This window comes from Haliaeetus leucocephalus, unplaced genomic scaffold (genome assembly GCF_000737465.1).
Source record: "Haliaeetus leucocephalus isolate CR32 unplaced genomic scaffold, Haliaeetus_leucocephalus-4.0 Scaffold273, whole genome shotgun sequence".
In the NCBI taxonomy this organism is placed as follows: domain Eukaryota; kingdom Metazoa; phylum Chordata; class Aves; order Accipitriformes; family Accipitridae; genus Haliaeetus; species Haliaeetus leucocephalus.
Window position 1 is genome coordinate 946,396 of NW_010972709.1, and position 16,389 is coordinate 962,784.

The window sequence follows — 16,389 nt, forward strand, 5'->3', positions numbered from 1 at the left end:
ACCCCCGGCCGCTCAGCCCGCAGTGCTGCTCCGCTCGGCCCCCTCCTCCAAAGCCAGCCCCCCACCCCCAGCCCCCGTTTCCCGGTGCTGGTGGCAGAGCAAAGTGCGGTTTACGGGTCTCAAGACACCATCCCCGCCTCGCGTGGAACGGCAAACGCCTGCCCGGCTGGCAGCAAGTTCAGGTGCTGGGCAGGCGGGTGCGGGGCACCGGGGACGGACGGACGGACGGACGGACGGGGTCGGGTCCCCCGTCCCGGCGGCCCCCGCGTTCAGCACCTCCCCGCTGAACAGCAGGAGCGCGGGGGGAGCGGCTGCGGGAAGGGGCTGCCGGCTGCTTCACCCTGCGCAGCATCCCTCCACTTTGGGGCGGTGGGAACGCTCCTGGGGGGGGTGGTGTTCCCAGAAGGAGAGCTCTTAGAGAAGGGGGAGGGGGGAGGAGGTGCCGATCCTCCCTTCCTCTTCCATTTGCCTTTTAAATGAACTCCTTTGCCCGTTTTTGGGAACTAACAAATACTCGGTTTTGCCGCGTCCTGTAGAAATCGGCAGAAACTGCAGCAAATGAGGACGTAAGTGACCTGACAAAGAGCGCTGGGGATGTTCTGTTTGGTGTGTGAATTGCACAGCCGAGTAGGCAGCACAGTCACAGCTCACAGCCAGCGTACACCCTTGTGCTTTAAGGCTCCTCGGGCTCTTTGAAGCAATGACCACCACAGTATTTGTGGCTGCAGTATCAATCTTTGACCTGGAGTGTTTTATCTTCCATTAGTAAGCCTTTCTCTGCGCTGAACTGGTTAAGTTAGGGTCAAATCTGGTTCAATACCTTCTTGGCATGCTCAGAGGGCCGGGTTTAAACAGTGGCTGAGACGGAGATGAGGCTGCCTTCCTGAGAGCTCGTCCCCGAGCACCAAGCTGCTGCCGCGGGTCACGGCGGGAGGTGCTCTGTCCCGGCCAGGTTTGGCAGGCCTGGGGGCTGCCTGTGCCGGGCAGGTCGTGGCTGGCACGGCGGTGGAGCAGCTCCGGGGGCTGGCAGTCACGCGTTGCCTTTTGTTGACTCTAAAAACACGGCTGCTTCTGGTGGGAAGCTGAGCGTGGCTGCGCGCTGGGGAGGTTGCACGGCACACAGCCTCGGTTCCTGCTCCGCGGAAGGAAATCCCATCGGGATAGTAGGCTGTGGCGTGAAAGGACACGTTTTAAAATAAAAGGACTCAAAGAGAGAAAATAAACCGTCCTGAGACTCGGAGCCTGGAATATTAAGCGTGAGGCACAGCATGTAAATGACTGGAGAGAGACTTGCGAGGCAGTCCCCGAGAAACTGAGCCTGGCTGTAAAATAAGCAGGTTACCGATAGCCTTGCATATATTTACGAGATACGGTTATAAGAGTAGCTTCCCCCCCTGCCCTGTTCCAGCTCACGCTATGGGAGGTTGTTCTCCAGGAAGGAGAGCCGCCAGGGAAGAAACATTGTCTAGCAGTTAAAGCCTTGCAGTCCGGAGATCTTGATTATGTTCCTGGATCTGCCAGCGACTCGCTGTGTTCTTGGACCAGCCAGGGCGGCTGTCAGTACCTGGGGTTTCCAGCTCTATAATAGGAAGAATACTTTTATAACTCGGAGGGAAGTTGTGAGGCTCAGCGGATGCGTGCACGCGCGGTGCTCAAAGATCGGTGAATGGAAAGTGGGACAGAAAGGCAGAGTGTGAGTCCTGCACATATCAGTGTCTGCCTTTGCCAGTTAGAAAATATTGGCTGCCAGTGTCTGCAGAGCAGCTGTGAATGTTGGACTGTAGATAAGGAGAGGAGCAAGGATGTTGTTTTCCAAACCCCGTGCGGTGGCGGGAGCCCTGCTCCGATGTTTGGGTGTGGCCTGTGAATGCACCAGCAGGATCCGACTTCCCCTTGCAGAAGAGGAGTTGCATGCACATTGCCTGACCCTTGATCGCTCAATCCCTTGAACGTTGGAAACAAAGCGATGGGACTTTACTGTGGGGTGAGGAGATCTCTCCGGGGAGCTGGGAAAGGCAGGAAGGAGGAGGGCGGCAGCGGCAGTGCCGGGGCTTGGGGTTTGGCTCTGGGCTGGCTGGTTGGGGCAGCCACTGTCACTTCCATCTCTGCCATGAGTGGCGTGGAACTGGGGAAAAGGCAGCTGGTCCTGAGACAGGCACTGGTAATGGATTGCGCTCGGTTTTCTAATGAAAGTTTCATTTGAAGTTTGTTTACAGGAAAGAAGAAATTAGCAGGGAGAATTCTCCTGAGAACCCAGAGAGGAAAAAGAATGAGCTGCCTGACTTGCAAGCCAAAAGAGGGTGGAAGGGTAGATTAGATTTACCGTATTGCTCCGAGTTGTAGCTGTTGCTGCTGTTGAGAAACGCTTCCTTGTTTGGCTGGGTGATGGAGCCCACTTTGAGGCTCAGCCTTCAGCCAGGTTATTGGCATCCAGGGGAAATTCAGAGCTGCCCACCCAGCCAGAAATGTTGATCCCATTCTGGTGTCCTGTGTTTTGACGCCAGCGTGTGTGCTGTGCTGCTGTCCCTCCGCTCCAGCCGACTGAAATGGGGCTGCTCCTGGGCTGTGGCTGGGCAGCCGGTGCTCCGGGTGTTGCTGCCGGGGCTTCCCATCCCTGGGACTGTCCCTGGCGTGAGTGGGCCAGTGCCAGCAGTTGCCACTGGCACTGACGGGCAGCATGAGGAGGTCACAACGCTCAGCCTTTGGTCTCCAAGGGGTGTCCTGAGGACGGAGCTTGCTGGTGGCCTCTGGTGTCCCAGTGAGCTGAGTGGCAGCAGAGGATGCCAGAGCCGCAGTGATGGGGATGGCCAAAGCCGTGCTCGAGGTCGGGGCCTTTCTCTTGCACTTTAGGGAAGAGGCACAAAGGTGTGAGGAGCTCCAGGGGCACCATGGCGTGGGCAGAGCTGCGGGGGCTGCCCCAAGCCAGCAGGCAGCAGATGCTCTCTCGGCAGTTCCCACCGCCGGCTTTGGCCGTTCCTCGCTGCTGCGAAGGGTTCACGCGATGCCGCCTGCATGGTCAGCTTTGCGTTCCCCTGGGGCGGGCTGTGCTGCGGGAGCTGTGCGCTGCTGGGAAGTTTGTCCCGTTGGTGTTTTGGCCAAGGGTATTAGTGCTGGAAAGAGGAAAACTCTGGCTGGAAAGTAGGGGGTGACACTGTGGACGTGGGGACGGGGCTGCCCGGCAAGGTCCCACAGCAGCAACCTGCTCTTTCTGCTGGTGGCTGGATCCTGGACTGGTGAACGTGTGATGGCCTTGTTTGACTTGAGTCATTTATAGCTTATCAGTTTCTGGTTTGATACCCAGAGTATTTCTAATAATAGGCGAATGTTATTGCACCTCGAGAGAATTGTACACATTTATAAAGCACTTTACATAGCATGCGCATGCGAGGCATCCTGCATGTCACCTCTTTTCCACCATGTGTGAGCGCATGGAGAGCATGATGCCTCCCGGGTTGTGATTTGGGTGCCGAGGCTGGGCGTCTTCTGCAGCTGAGCCCCGCAGACGCCATGCCTGAGCCAGACGCTTTCCGAAAAAAATTGTGGGTTGCTCCCAGGGCTCCTCCTCCTCACCAGACAGGTGAGAGACTGTGGGCAGCAAGGACCTTGGCATTTGCGTTTGTCTCTTAAGCTCTGACAGTAATCTGGAGTAAGCCTTGTGAAGAAGGCCAGATATTAGGGTGGCTGCCTCCCTGCAAATGCTTACAATAAAGAGACTATTTATAGTTTGCAACAGGGAGACCTTTGCAGTTCTGTTCCTGTACGTACAAGATGGAGTTTCTGGAGAGGCAGGATTGCTTCGTGGCTGGCATGGCAGCGGTGCTGTGCAGAGCCAGGGGACGCCATGCCTCCCCCCTGCCTCCCCCCCCTCTCTTGGTCTGCTGGACCTGGGCACTGGGGGGGCTGCACGGGGGGACCTGGCTGGCAGCACAGGTGGGTCTGGGGGTCAGGGTGTCCCCGTTCCGTTGGTGGGCGTGCAGGGGGCTGCTGAGTCCCATCCGTCCATCCGTTGGTTCGTGCAGGGTTTAACAAGCTGTAAATTCCAGGAAACTCCCCGGGAGGCACATGGAGGGAGCAGGCTGGGGGCGGCAGCGAGCCCCGAGCCAGCAGATGTGTCTGCAGGGACGAGGAGTGGGGAGGAAAAGCACAAACCTGTCTTTAAAGACATTTGTTTGTTCACAATAAAAACTGTCAGCCAGCGGCGGCCAGACAGGGCAGTTTTTATGAGGCGCAGGCGTAGGTTGGAGGGGCGCTTGCCAATTGCTTCTTACACGGAAAGGGAGCAGGGATTGTATTTTATCTCAGGACCGGGGGAGGGAAAAAAAAATAAGAGCAGAGAGTTTACAAGCCTTTGAAATGTTTCAATCAAAGGAAAGCGCAGTTGAAAGCGGTTCTGGAAACGTTTTCGGTGTTCCCCTGCACCCCAGGCCTCTGGATGCGGTCTCTGCCCGTTGCTTTGGGAGGGGAGCGGGCAGAGGAAGGCAGATAAAGGGATCGCCAGCAGGACCGTGTTCATACGGGAACACGTATCTGCTTCCTCCCAAGCTGCGTGTTTGGAGAGTTCAGCCCGGGGAGGTCCTGCAGCCCCTCCTCTCATTCAGGATCTCAGTGCTGCCTTTATGATGATGGTTTTGAAATCCTGTGGCTGACCTTTCCGGCGCTGGAAGCGATCCAAGGGCTGTGTCTCGAAGTACTGTAAAGGTTAGCGAGAAGGGAGAGAGAGGGAGAGAGAAAATGTCCTTTCAGCTGCAGGAGTGGGAGAGAGGAATGTCATCTATGCCATTGGGGAGCAGGCGGCTGGCCGGGCTCCCCGGCCTGAGCTGGGGTTTCCTTGCCTCGCCAGGGACCTCACTCCCCCAGCCCCTTCCCAAGGTGTGTGTTGTCATTTTTGATCAGGGTACAGAGGCGATATCCCTTCGGAGAGAGCTGGAGGAGCCGTCCCTCTGGGCTGTGCTCCAGGAGCCTCCTCTGCAGCATCAGGCAGTGCAGGTCTGTGGGGACCGGTGCCACTATCCAGATCTGCCCCACCAGCCACTCCCTGCTGGTGCCAGTCTTCTGGTGATTCCTGTTGCAGCAGATGATTTGACCTCAGAAAAGTCCGAGATGTTTTACGGAGCCATTTCAATGGAGTTGCACCCGTCCTCGGCTCCCACGCGCCGCTGCCTCGCCAGAAACACGCTGGGGTGGATGGAGATTAAAGGGTAAACTCCAGGGCTCCGCCATCCGCTCCTACAGGATGCGAGCTCTTTCTAATTGTCCTCAATTAGAGACAGTGCCATTGCTCAGGCACGTCTTCAGGCAGGAAGCAGAGCCCGGCCATCCCCGCTGGGGCAGCCACCTAGCCCAGCGGAGGGAAGGGCTGCTCGCCGTGGCCTTGGGGAGCGCCGAGGGGCCAGCAAGCGCTCGTGGGGGGCAGGAGCTGCCGACCGAATTGTTTTTAGGAAGGGTTGCGTGGTGAGGAGATGTTAAAGCCAGAGAGAGGGAAGAAAATAGCTCAGTGAGTTAACCCTTTCCTGCTTGCCTCCAGGATGAGACATCGGTGAGCAGCGAGGACTTTGATATGAACGACTCCACATGGATCTCAGCTGACCAGCACCTGAACTCCAGCCTGAGCCCCAGCCAGGACGAGAGCATGCGCAGCCCACAGAACCTGCACGGCCACGAGGACGGTGAGTGCCCCAGGGGGTGGGAAGCGCTCTGCGCCTCTACCACAGGATGGTTTTGTCACTTATTAAACATTAACCAGTCCTTTCTGATCAGGTGTCCCACCTGTAGGATGGATTTCATATCAGCACAGGCTTTGAAGCAGTACCGACTCCCAGTCCTTCCCATTTAGCTTCTGGGTTCCTGCTCAGCCAGGGCCCTGTCCAGCTCAGAGCTGATGGTCCTTGTGCGGGGATCTGGCTCCCAGCTCCTCCAGCAAGAGGTCACCAAATCCTCTCCTAAGGCATCAGGTTGTAGTTCCCCTGGTGTGACAAGGAGAGCCCAGTTAGTCCTGAAGCACGGGCTGTGCGCTGCCCCGCTGCAGGAAGGATGCCAAGGCTTCGCAATACAGGTCGCAGCTTTCCAAGCTTGGAAACCTGCACCTTAGACAGCGTCTTGGATCCCCTGGGCGAGAAATGTGTAATCTGCAATAGCTGATACTGATGGGAGTGCGGGGTGGACTTGGGTGTCCTCTCACTCAGGGCAGGGGGTTGAAAGGGGTGAAGGTGGCACACAAGGGCTGGGTGGGAGGAAGTGTTTGGTGCAGAGAAGTGGTGTGTTACTTCTGTGAAACATGCTAGTTTAAAGTAAAAGAGCAAGTAAATAAATGGTAGAAGTATGAGTTTGGGTCAGAGTTCATCTCCGTGATGCTTGGAAGGCTTCAGTGGTTGGACTGTTACTGGCTTTTGCTCAAGAGGTTGAATCCCTCATTGTCCCCAGCCTGGCTGCTGCTGGGAGAGCGGGAAGGGAGCGGAGGAGTTGAGGAACAACCCGGGCTGGGTTGGTGCTGCTTTAAGAAAAAGGGGACTGGAAAAGCACCCCAGAGGAAAGAAAGGGCTTTTGTGCTGGCAGATTTCCCTGGGGTGGCTTTTAGCTGCTTGTGTGGCCAGTGGCAGGGACAGCAGGGACAGTAGGGACAGCAGGGACACTGCTCTCTTCAGTCCAGCACCTTGTGGCACTTCAGTTTCTATTGCAAATGTGCAGTTTAGAGAAACAGCTGGCTTTAACTAACTAGCACCAGCCCCAGAGTCAGGCAGCCTTGGTGAGGATGTGAAACCTGCCAGTGCTAAACCATGTCCCCGTCCGGCGGGACGGGCAGCGGCACTTCTGCTTGTACAGCGCCTGGCAGTGGGGCTGTGCCCATGCCAGGAGGAAGGGTGTTTCAGTGGTAGCACAGCTGCTTGCATCAGAAGCTTTTGGCTCTTCGGGACCAGGCTGCAACCTCCGTCCCGAGCGAGCGCTGCCTCTCATACCTGTGGCCTGGCCGGGTCTCTCCGTACCCCCTGTACTTTGCTACTTTCCCATCGGGACATTCCAGGTTTGTGGCTTATCCCTCACCACTGAATTCCCAAGTCTCATTTACAATCTAGAATGACACGGTTTTGATCCCTTTGCTGAACACTATTATTCAACAGGACAGTAATTTAATAAGGGACTCACATATTTAGGCAAACCAAGATGTTCTCACTAAAGCTAAATCCTCCCTCTCTCTCTCTGCCCTCTTAGGAAATGCTTCCAGTTTTTCATGCCCTGTGGTTTTTCTTCAGAAGCAGGTGTCCTCTTTGGGGCCCTTCTTGGCTCCTTTTATTTCTTTTGTAAGGTTCAGAGGTGAGCAATAAGGCACAAATGGTACCTTCCTTTCTGTGAGGAATGCAAGTGTCGCAGGCTGTCCCTGCGGTATCAGAAGGCTAAACCTTTGGCAGATCAGAAGTGATGGAGTCGAAGAGTAAGCAAGCTGAGCCCAGGGTTACTAATGAGACCCATCAAGAAGAAGCCAGGGACTGGGATTTCCATCAGGCTGTCATACTTCAGGGGGCATTTTATGGGAGTGAAAAGAGGTTTTGTCACTGTGGTGAATGTCAGTGTCCTGTATTGGAGCTCTAAAATACAGGCTAATGGGGCGAAAGGCCTTGTGTCAGTCCTTCTGCCAAACCCAACGCTCCCACCCAGGACTGCAACACGCACGAGGCTGGGAAGGGAAGAAGGGCGATGGAGTGACCCAGGTGGGCAGCAAGTGGTTAGAGGAGAGGAGGTGCACGGAGCAGAGAAGGAGTGTGTCATGAGAGGAGAGGCAAATTACTGGCGTGGGGAAGGGAATGTGCCTGAATCAGTGTTGAGCACTCTTCAGTTTCCTCTTCTGTCAATCCAATCTGGGTTGGTGCTTCTGTCAATGAAAGCCCTTTTTTTTGGAAGCAAATGTGTTTTACTGGGTTCACACTGGCTTGCTAAGGCTGTGTACATGCAAGACTTTCCCAAGGAAATCATATAAATGTGAGTAACCAGCCTGTGTGAACTGCACCCTCCTTGGAGTCCAGCTGGCCAGGGTGCCCTGTGCAGAGTGCTCGTGCCAGGGCAGCCCAAGGGCTCTGGTTAAAGTACTCCATGCCAAAACTGGATGTTTATCCACGTCTCCTGCGCTCAACTGTCCACCGTGCCCCACAGCAGCCCTGCAGAGCCCCAGCCTTCTTCCACCAGCTGTGGGAGATCTGGCCAGTGCCACAGTGAGCCCCGTGCCTCCCCTGCAGCCTGGCTGGGCTCAGCTCCGAGTGTCCCGGTGCTGCAGAGGGGTCTGGTCACATGCTGCCTCCTTCGATCTGGAGCTTGTTCAGGACTCAGTAGTCTCCTCCCTCTGGAAATCCTTTTGAGTTACTGAATTGCTCCCACCTGCTGCAGTCCAACAGGAGGGATGCTTGGAGTGTGTCTTCTGTGAAAGGCTTCCTAAAGTATAAAGTTTTAATGAAGAGTTGCCTAGTAGGAGAGCAATATCGTCTGACATGCTTGTTAAAAAAAAGTCTTGTTTAAAGTACCGAAGCACCAACTCCAGGTCTTTCGGAGGCCTGGGAGGAGCGAGTGCTCTCCTATGGCAGATGAGCAGAGCGGTATGAAATCCAGAGAGGCGGGAGAGCAGGGAACTGTTGTCCCATGCTTTGATACACAGGTATCTGCTAAATCTGCAGAGAGCTAAAAAGCAGCTAGGACAAAAGCCAACACCACCTTTTGTCTCCGTGCCCAGAAACCTTGGCCCAGTATAGCCGTGCTGCAACCAGCGTCAGCCCTTGGAACAGCAGGGAGAACAAATTAGACCTAATGACTTCGGTGGGTAAGGGACAGAGAAGGCACCACTGGGAGAGCATCAGCAGCAGAGCTGGGGTTCCTGCTGGGTTGGCGGGCGCACGGCGGGATGCAGGACACACCAGCCAGCTCTGAGCAGCAATGCCGACGCGCACACACTCGCTCCTTCCATTTTCCTTTGTTACTCATCCTGTGGGCCCCAGCACGGAAAACGTGAAGCTCCCTGCAACATCCCTTCCCCGTCGGATGTTGCTCACAGCGTACGTGCCCGCAGGAAGCCGGCGGCTACCCAAAGCGACAGCAAGATCAACACAAACTCTTTGCTGCTGAAGCGGAGCTATTGTGCAGGACATCCTGGAGGGACACGTCTGTGGGAGCCAACACGCGTTCGGAGCAAAGTCACCCTGAATGCTACGCTGTCTCGCTGTCCCCTGAGCCTGTCACCATCCCTGAAGGGGTCCTGTACCCACTCCCACCTGAGAGCAGGTCCCGGTGCCTGGCCCTGTCTTGCTGCAGCAGTTTCAGCTGGAGTCTGTCCATCTTCAGAGCCCGTCTGCATCCACAGGCGAGCGCAGCATTACAAAACCTCCCAGTTTGGTCTGGTGCATGGGGCTGAGTGGGGTGTCCCACCACAGGGATGGTGTCACCAGCTGGTGAGTGCAGTGCCCTTGAAAAGAAAACAGGAGGCAGACCCCCAAAACCGCAGTGTATGTGACATGGCAAAGCCCTTGAACTAATGTAGAAGACACCTCTGTCTTGCCTGCTAATAGGATACATCTTGCCTCGTCCCTGGCCATACATCCTGCTCCATCGCCTAGGAACAGTGCTCAGCCCATGGACAGGGGTTGCTGCTCCTCAGCCCATCCCGCCTGGTCCTTCTGAAGAGCAGGGAAAGCTCCTGGGTATAAGATCTGCTTTCCCTGCATGGGGGGCATAGGGTTGCTTCATGGCACCGTGTTGGGTCAGATCCCCTTCCAGCTGAGGTCCCTGCGTGCAGTCTTCACTTGACTGGCAGCGTCCCCGCTGAGCCCATTCTGCCTGGAGCAGCAGTGGCTAATCCAGACCTTGGAGAAAGGACTTTCTTAACCTGCTTAACTGTGAAGGCACGTGCTCCTTGGGGGCATCCCTCGAGGCAGCTGGCTGGGAAGGCTCCCTGGTGTTGGGGACATCCCTCAGGAGTGCTCCAAAGGAAGGACCTCAAGGACATGCAGGCAGGTGTTATTTCAGGATGCTGTCCCAGGAGCGGGTAGGGCACGTCGCTCCTCTGGACGCCCTGCCCTGGGACCAGCAGGGACAGCACGGAGCTGTCCCCAGCAGAGCAGTCTCTCTTCTGGTATGGCAGGCATCCCACAGCTCCAGGTCACGCCGCTGTTATTTGGCGAGATGCCCACGATGTGCTGCACATCACCAGGTTCCCCAAACTACCGACCTTGCAGAGTGCTTTCTGGGGAGGAGAGCAGCCCTCTTGTCAAGTGCAGACCAGAAGCCAGGCCCGTGCCTGCACAGCGAGCTCAGCTCCTGCCTGCAGGACTCCAAACACACCAGCTTCACGCCATGCTCCATCTTCAGGGCAGTCATGACGCCCTGCTCCACACCTGCACCTCCTCGACAGCTGGTACCCGACCGCGGGACGATGGCACCCTCTTCACTTCACCATAGCAGGGTCACTTACCGCGGGTAGCATTGGGTGTTGCGCAGTTCCCAGTTCTCCTGTGCCACTGGGGCTTTCTTCAGCCGGCCCCATCCCTACTCCAGGTGAACACAAACGCATCTTTGCCAGCCGCAGGGAAGGCCCGGGAGATGCATGGACAGCCGTCTGACGGCTGGCCATTGCAAGAGGTGGTCTGCAAGCCCCGAGACCCTTGCAAAATCCTCACTGTTTTCCGGGTTTCTTGCACTGGTGTTGGATTTCACCCTCCCAGAAGCCCTAGCTCAGAGCCTAATCGAGACTAGGACCAGCATCCAGGCCTTACAACAGCTAGATGTGACCTTATCTTATTTTTCTTAGGCATATATTTCCTCTGTCCCTCGGGTGTACCCACGCTGTGCTGCTCCTGTGGCAGAAGTCAGCAAGTGCATCCCTGCCTTGCCTGAGCCCTCTGGGCTGGTGGCTCCATTCCCCGTCACCTCTTCCAGGGGCATGTCTGCTCCTCCCGAGCAAAGGCCCTCACCGGTGATAAACACCCTCCTTTCGGTGTCTTTTGAAGAGCTGTTCTTTCCTGCTGCAAGGCTGAGGAGTGCGGCATGGACGCTGTGGTGCCGTGGTGGCTTCCCCAGCCTGTCACATTGAACGCGGCTCGGGGCTCCCTCCTGGCTGGTGCACGGAACAGTTTTGGGAGGCTCTTCCTTGGTCTGGAGCAGAGGGGATCACCAGGCTACTGGGCAGCCAGCACCACCTGTGCCCCCCACCTTCCTCCCCAGTTTGAGCAGCCCCAGCCGAAGGGGTGAGCAGGGACAGCAGGGTGAGGTCTGCAGCTTGTCCCTTGCTTGGGAAGGGTGCAGAGTCCAGTGGCTTGGATACAGTCCCCACTCTGTCTTGCCCAAAGGACTGGGGGCGAGCAGCAGGGTCTCTCTGGCGGCAGGCCTGCGCTGGAGGCACCAGCTTGGCGTGAATTCTGCCCGAAGCCACCAAACCCGTTTGTTTGGCGTGGGGAGAGGCAGTGCCCGGGCAGCGCGGGGCCACGGCATGTCCCCTCCCTGCAGCAGGATCCGGGTGGCTGCCAGCGGCAGCGGCACAAGGAGAGGCTTGGTCTGCGCCACCTCTTTCCCTGCCATGGGCGAGGGCCGGCTCCTGGCTCGGGCACCCCTCGAGCAGCGAGGTGGCCGGGGCAGCAGCGGTGGGAGGGACGAGGTCAGGAGGAGAAGGGAGAACCGAGCAACAGAGCGCATTTGTGGCGAGGCTGCTTTCTGCAGCGGGAGCTGCCAAGCTTTGGTGCATGGGAAAATGTCCGTCGTGGGGCCGGCACGGTGAGGTCCCAGTGCCGGAGGGAGCTGCTCCCTCGGGCTGGGCAGCAGAGCCGGGGGGAGATGGCACCGGGGGGCACCTTTCATGCTGAGGGAGGGGGAGCGGGTCGCACAGCACTGCCTTGTCCGGCTGAGCTTGCCTGCGGACGCGCATTGTGTCCAGCTGTGCCAGATGTCTGGCTTGTCGAGGGCTCTGGTCGAAGGCAGGGACCCAGGGAGGGAGTGCAGAGGGTGGACACTTTGTCTGGGACAGAACAAGGTTTGTGTTAACGAAGGAAGACAGGAAATACAGCGCCTTAACCGGACACTGGCTGGTCCCACCGCTCCGTGGCCCCCAGCGACATTTCTTTTTTCTTTCTTATGCATCTTGGAGGCAATCAGCCGGGCAGGACCTGGACAAAACAGGCTTCGTGCTCTGGCCACGTGAGCGGTGCAAGGCCAGGGCGGCCATGGCAGCCGGCATGGCTGGGGCCTCTCCTGCCGCTTACCGCCTGGTCATGGGTGCGGGAGCCCCGGTGCGCCGCTCCCTTGCGCCTAATGAATGCGGTGCTGCCGCCCAGCCGTGGCCCCCCCATGGGGCCCCCGTTCCCACTTGGTCTCTCTAATTTGTATTAAGTATCCCTTCCTCGCAGGCTTTCCTCCTCCCCTTCTTCCCCCTTCTCGTCTCTTTTGTGAGTGAATAATTTATGGCACTTTTCATCTTCCTGGCTGTTGTTCCAGGCAGGCGGCGGTGGGATGCTCTGCGCCCTCCTGACAGCCACTCTCAGGCTGGGCATACAGCTCCAGCCCGTGCTGGTGCCACGGTGGGCTGGAAACGCGGCGATCCCTTCCCGGTAACGATGGCGAGTCTCCGGTTGGAGCAGCAACCTCTGCCGTCACCCTGCCGGCCACGGGCAGGCAGGGCCACGGCTGGTGGCTCCATGGCAGTCCACGGGGGACCGAGGGTTGCCGGTGGGACCTAGCGGCGGCCGCAGCGCCCGAGGCTGCGCAGGCAGGGAGTGCCGAGGGAGTGCCGCCCCGGTGCCGGCCGGGGGCTCCCGTTGCGGCGGGGCGCGGGCAGGGCCGGGCGGCCGTGGCCCACCGCGTGGTGCGGGGCTGCGGCGAGGTTTCCGTGGGCCGCTGGCTCTTACATAAGCTCATTGTTTTCTGAGTCAAAAGAGGTTTTGTCTCCACTCTGGAGATGTGACAGGAGGAGGAACAATTTGCCCCATTCATCTTTAACTCTGCCTTTGGAGAGCGGTGCAGTGGCCTTCACCGACAGAGACGTTAAACCCAACCACTTCCCGGCCGTAAAAATCTCCCGGGGAGCAGGTGTTGGAAATCGCCCCTTCCCCTCCTGATCTCCGCAAATCCAGCGCCACAGAAATCAAGGATAATCCAGCAGCCTCTTCAAAATGAAAACGCTGAGCCCTGATTAATTCATTTAATAAGTGACTGATCCCCTCCTCCCCCAACACCACGGCCCAAGAAGCCATTTTGCTTCTCGCTCTCCCGGGCTGGGCACCGCCAGGGAGATGCCGGGGCCGCCGCAGAGGCGCGAGGCGGCTTCCCCGTGGCCTCCTCGCCAGCCTGGCCGCAGCCTGGCCTCCGCAGTGGTGCTGAGGAGGGCAGTGCTTCGGGGGCCTCGGGGCCGGGCGGCCTCCGTTGGGCTCTCCAGCCTCACCGGCATCCCCCATGCAGCGCCGAGGTCCCCTCCACCTCCAGCCCCTGGAGCCTCGGCTCGAGGGGATTAAACAGGAGAACGAAATATTCTGTTTTCCGACTGAAAGATCAAACCAGTTAGAAGTGACTTTGTTTTTACAGTTCCATCTGCTCCAATTAGGGCGTGGGGGTGGAGCAGGGGGGCTCCCAATTATCCTCATTAGAGGGGCTCCTCGTGCAGCCAAGCTCCAGCCGCGAGCAGGGAGCTCACCAGGCTCGTGCTGGTTGATAATGAATATATTCATGGCTGCGCAGCCTGGCCTTGCTTGCCTGCTGCTGCTAGAGCCCTGCTCGTTACGTGTGTTTTGGGCGATTGCTGGGAGTCTGCAGAAAACCTCTCCGAGCTCAGAAGTTTGGTGGGTTTTATCGAAACGGTGATTCTCTGGGAGCGTGGCCAACACGGCTGCTCGGAGTCCTGCCTCAGCTGCTGTTGGCAGAGCAGGAGCCTAAACCCGGTGCTGGCACGCCAGGTGGGAAGGCTCCTGCTCCCTCTGCCCCAGGTCCTGCTTCGCTGTGGGGTGCCCCAGTCACTGCTTGGGGCTGGCCGTGGGCTGGAGATGCCCCAGTGAAGCTGCCTATGGAGCGGCACCGGCACCGGCACCAGCACCGGCACTGTCCCATCCGCGCCAACCAGGAGAGTGCAGTGCTCCCTCCCAAGCCCATCTGCGTTTTTAAGCTGGTTGAAGCCATCCCCATTCAGACCCAAGGACCTCAGCAACCTGAATTTGTGGCTGGTTTTCAGCCCACAAGACTGAGATTAATCCGCCACTTTATACGCAGAGCTTCTGGGAGAGCATAACCTGTAAAAAGGTAGAAATGAGAAAATTATCTGTAGCTAGCGGGTTTACAGACCTCATTATTTACTTACGTTCATACTTGGTTTAAACTAAATTGTTCTTGCAGTAGATGCTGGTCCCTTATGTTAGATTCCCGTTTCATTTTCTTATTCCACCTGGACGGGTTCCTAGACACGTCTTCCTCTTTGTTTTCAATAGGTTTTGGCTGTAGCAAACCCAAGGTTCGTAAATGCAGCCGAGTCAGGTAGAAACCTGATTTGCAGCTGCTGTGCGCATTTTGTGCAACACAAAAGAAAACCTGAGACATTGAGAAGTTGGGGGGTCCAGACCTCACCCCCAGGATCCTGCCCGGTGTGAGCTGCTGGTGTGGGACCAGCACTGCCAATGGGGACGGGAGCTGCAGGGACCGGGGCAGAGCTGGGAGCCACAGGGAGGCTGGAGGTGGTTGGGCAAGGGCAGAGCAGGATGCCCAGGGCGGAGTAGGGGGTGCTTAAGGCAGATTGGGGATGCTCAGAGCAGGTTGAGGATGCTCAGAGCAACGCAAGGATGCCGAGGGCAGATTTGGGATTTCTGGGGCGGATTGGGGATGCTCAGGGCACCTGCACAGCCTTCTCCCAGGTGACGCCTCTCTTGGTGCCCCTTGTCTGGCAGGGCTTTTGTGGCACGGAGGGCCCTCGGCCCTTGCTCTGTGCCGGCAGCTGTGCCGGGGGCTGCCTGCCGCCCCAAGGGCCGGCAGGAGGTCCCTGCCGTCGGCCCGCGGGACGGGCGCTGATTGGCCCCGCGGCACGGTGCTGTTGCTGTGGCTGTGCCCGGGCTGACGGCTGGGCCTGGCGTGCGGCTCGTGCCTCCGCGCATGGGAATAATTCTCCTTAATCCTTCCGAGAGGCATCACTGGATGAGGCTGGAGCCTCCCTCTGGGAGCCCCGTCTCGCCTGGTGCGGAGAGCAGAGCAGGGGGAGGGACAGCCGCCATCCCAGGGGCAGGGAGCCCTCCGCGCCCCCGGCCACCTGCCTGCTGCTGCACGGGGCCGCGGCAGAGCCGGCACCGCTCCCGCACCCGTGCCGAGGGCACAGAGCGCCGGCGGTGGGTCCGGCTGCCCGTCCTGGCAAGGTGTGCGGGGGGCAGCGAGCCCCGAGGAGCACGCGCTGGTGCGGGAGCTGAGCCGGGCAAGCTGTGCCGGAGAGCAAAACCCCCAGTGCCCTGGGACAGGAGGGGGTGCAGGGGCAGGAGGTGGCGGTGCCCCCAGCATCCTGCCCCTCCGGGTATGGCCAAAGCCCTGCTGCCATGGTCCGGGCTGCAGCAGCCTGCCAGAGCCCCGCCGCCGCGGTACGGGGACGGGAGACCAGAGCCGGTCTTGGGGGGTTGCCCCACGGTAGTGCCGGCTGCTGAGCTCCCCTGGAGCCCCGTACTCTCCGGCACACAGAGCCGGTGCTCGGCCCCGGCCAAGAGCAAGGACTTCTGCCTGGAGCCAGCCCCATGCCGGGGAGGGTGACGCCTGCCGCTGGCCCGGAGCACCCGGCACATAAACACCACCCTGGGGATTAGGTCAGCTCTGGTCATTGCTCAGACGAATAAGTGGATCAGCGCAAGGGAAAGGAGGGGGAGGGAGCTCTGCTGAGCGGGTCGCTCGAGTGGGGACCTTTTAATTTAGGGGCTCGTGGCGCCAGGAGCAGCCTTGGCGCAGGCGCGAGGCTGGGCAGCGAGCGCTGGCGCCCGTGGCGGGGTGGCTGGGGACACGCGGTGGCAACCCCGGCCAGCCCCCACGGTCGGCTTGGATGCCCGAGCGTCCTCAAGTCTGTTTATTTTAAGGGATACAAAGTCCTGGGCTGCTGCAGGGTCACAGGAGCGCTTGCCGAGCCTCTCATTAAAGTTTCCCAGCGGGTGCTGGCGGGGGGGGAGGAGGAAGAGGAGGGTGGGTGGCAGCAGCCAGGCACCGTCCCGCCGCCCCGCGCCCGCACACCTTCGGACCATGCGGCCGGAGCCGTCGGCGCGGTGCCGAGGCCGTCCCGCGGCCCAACCCCATTGTCCTGCGGCCGCGCGGGCCGGGCGCGGGGACCGCCATCTGCTCCTCGCTGCCGGCAGCTTCTTTGTTCGCCGCCCGGCGCACGCTCGCGCAGGAAGCGGCTCCCCCCGTGCTTCGCCCCTTTCCTCTCCG

General features: G+C 58.9%; 1 protein-coding gene across 1 annotated transcript in view; it reads left to right on the forward strand.

Moving 5' to 3' along the window:
* Positions 1-16,389, forward strand: part of NOL4L (nucleolar protein 4-like) — a 43,404-nt gene that overhangs the window by 20,283 nt on the left and 6,732 nt on the right. Inside the window, exon 4 of the mRNA XM_010569379.1 lies at positions 5,525-5,666. Coding sequence (XP_010567681.1) covers positions 5,525-5,666 — 142 coding nt within the window. The remainder of the gene's footprint in view (positions 1-5,524; positions 5,667-16,389) is intronic.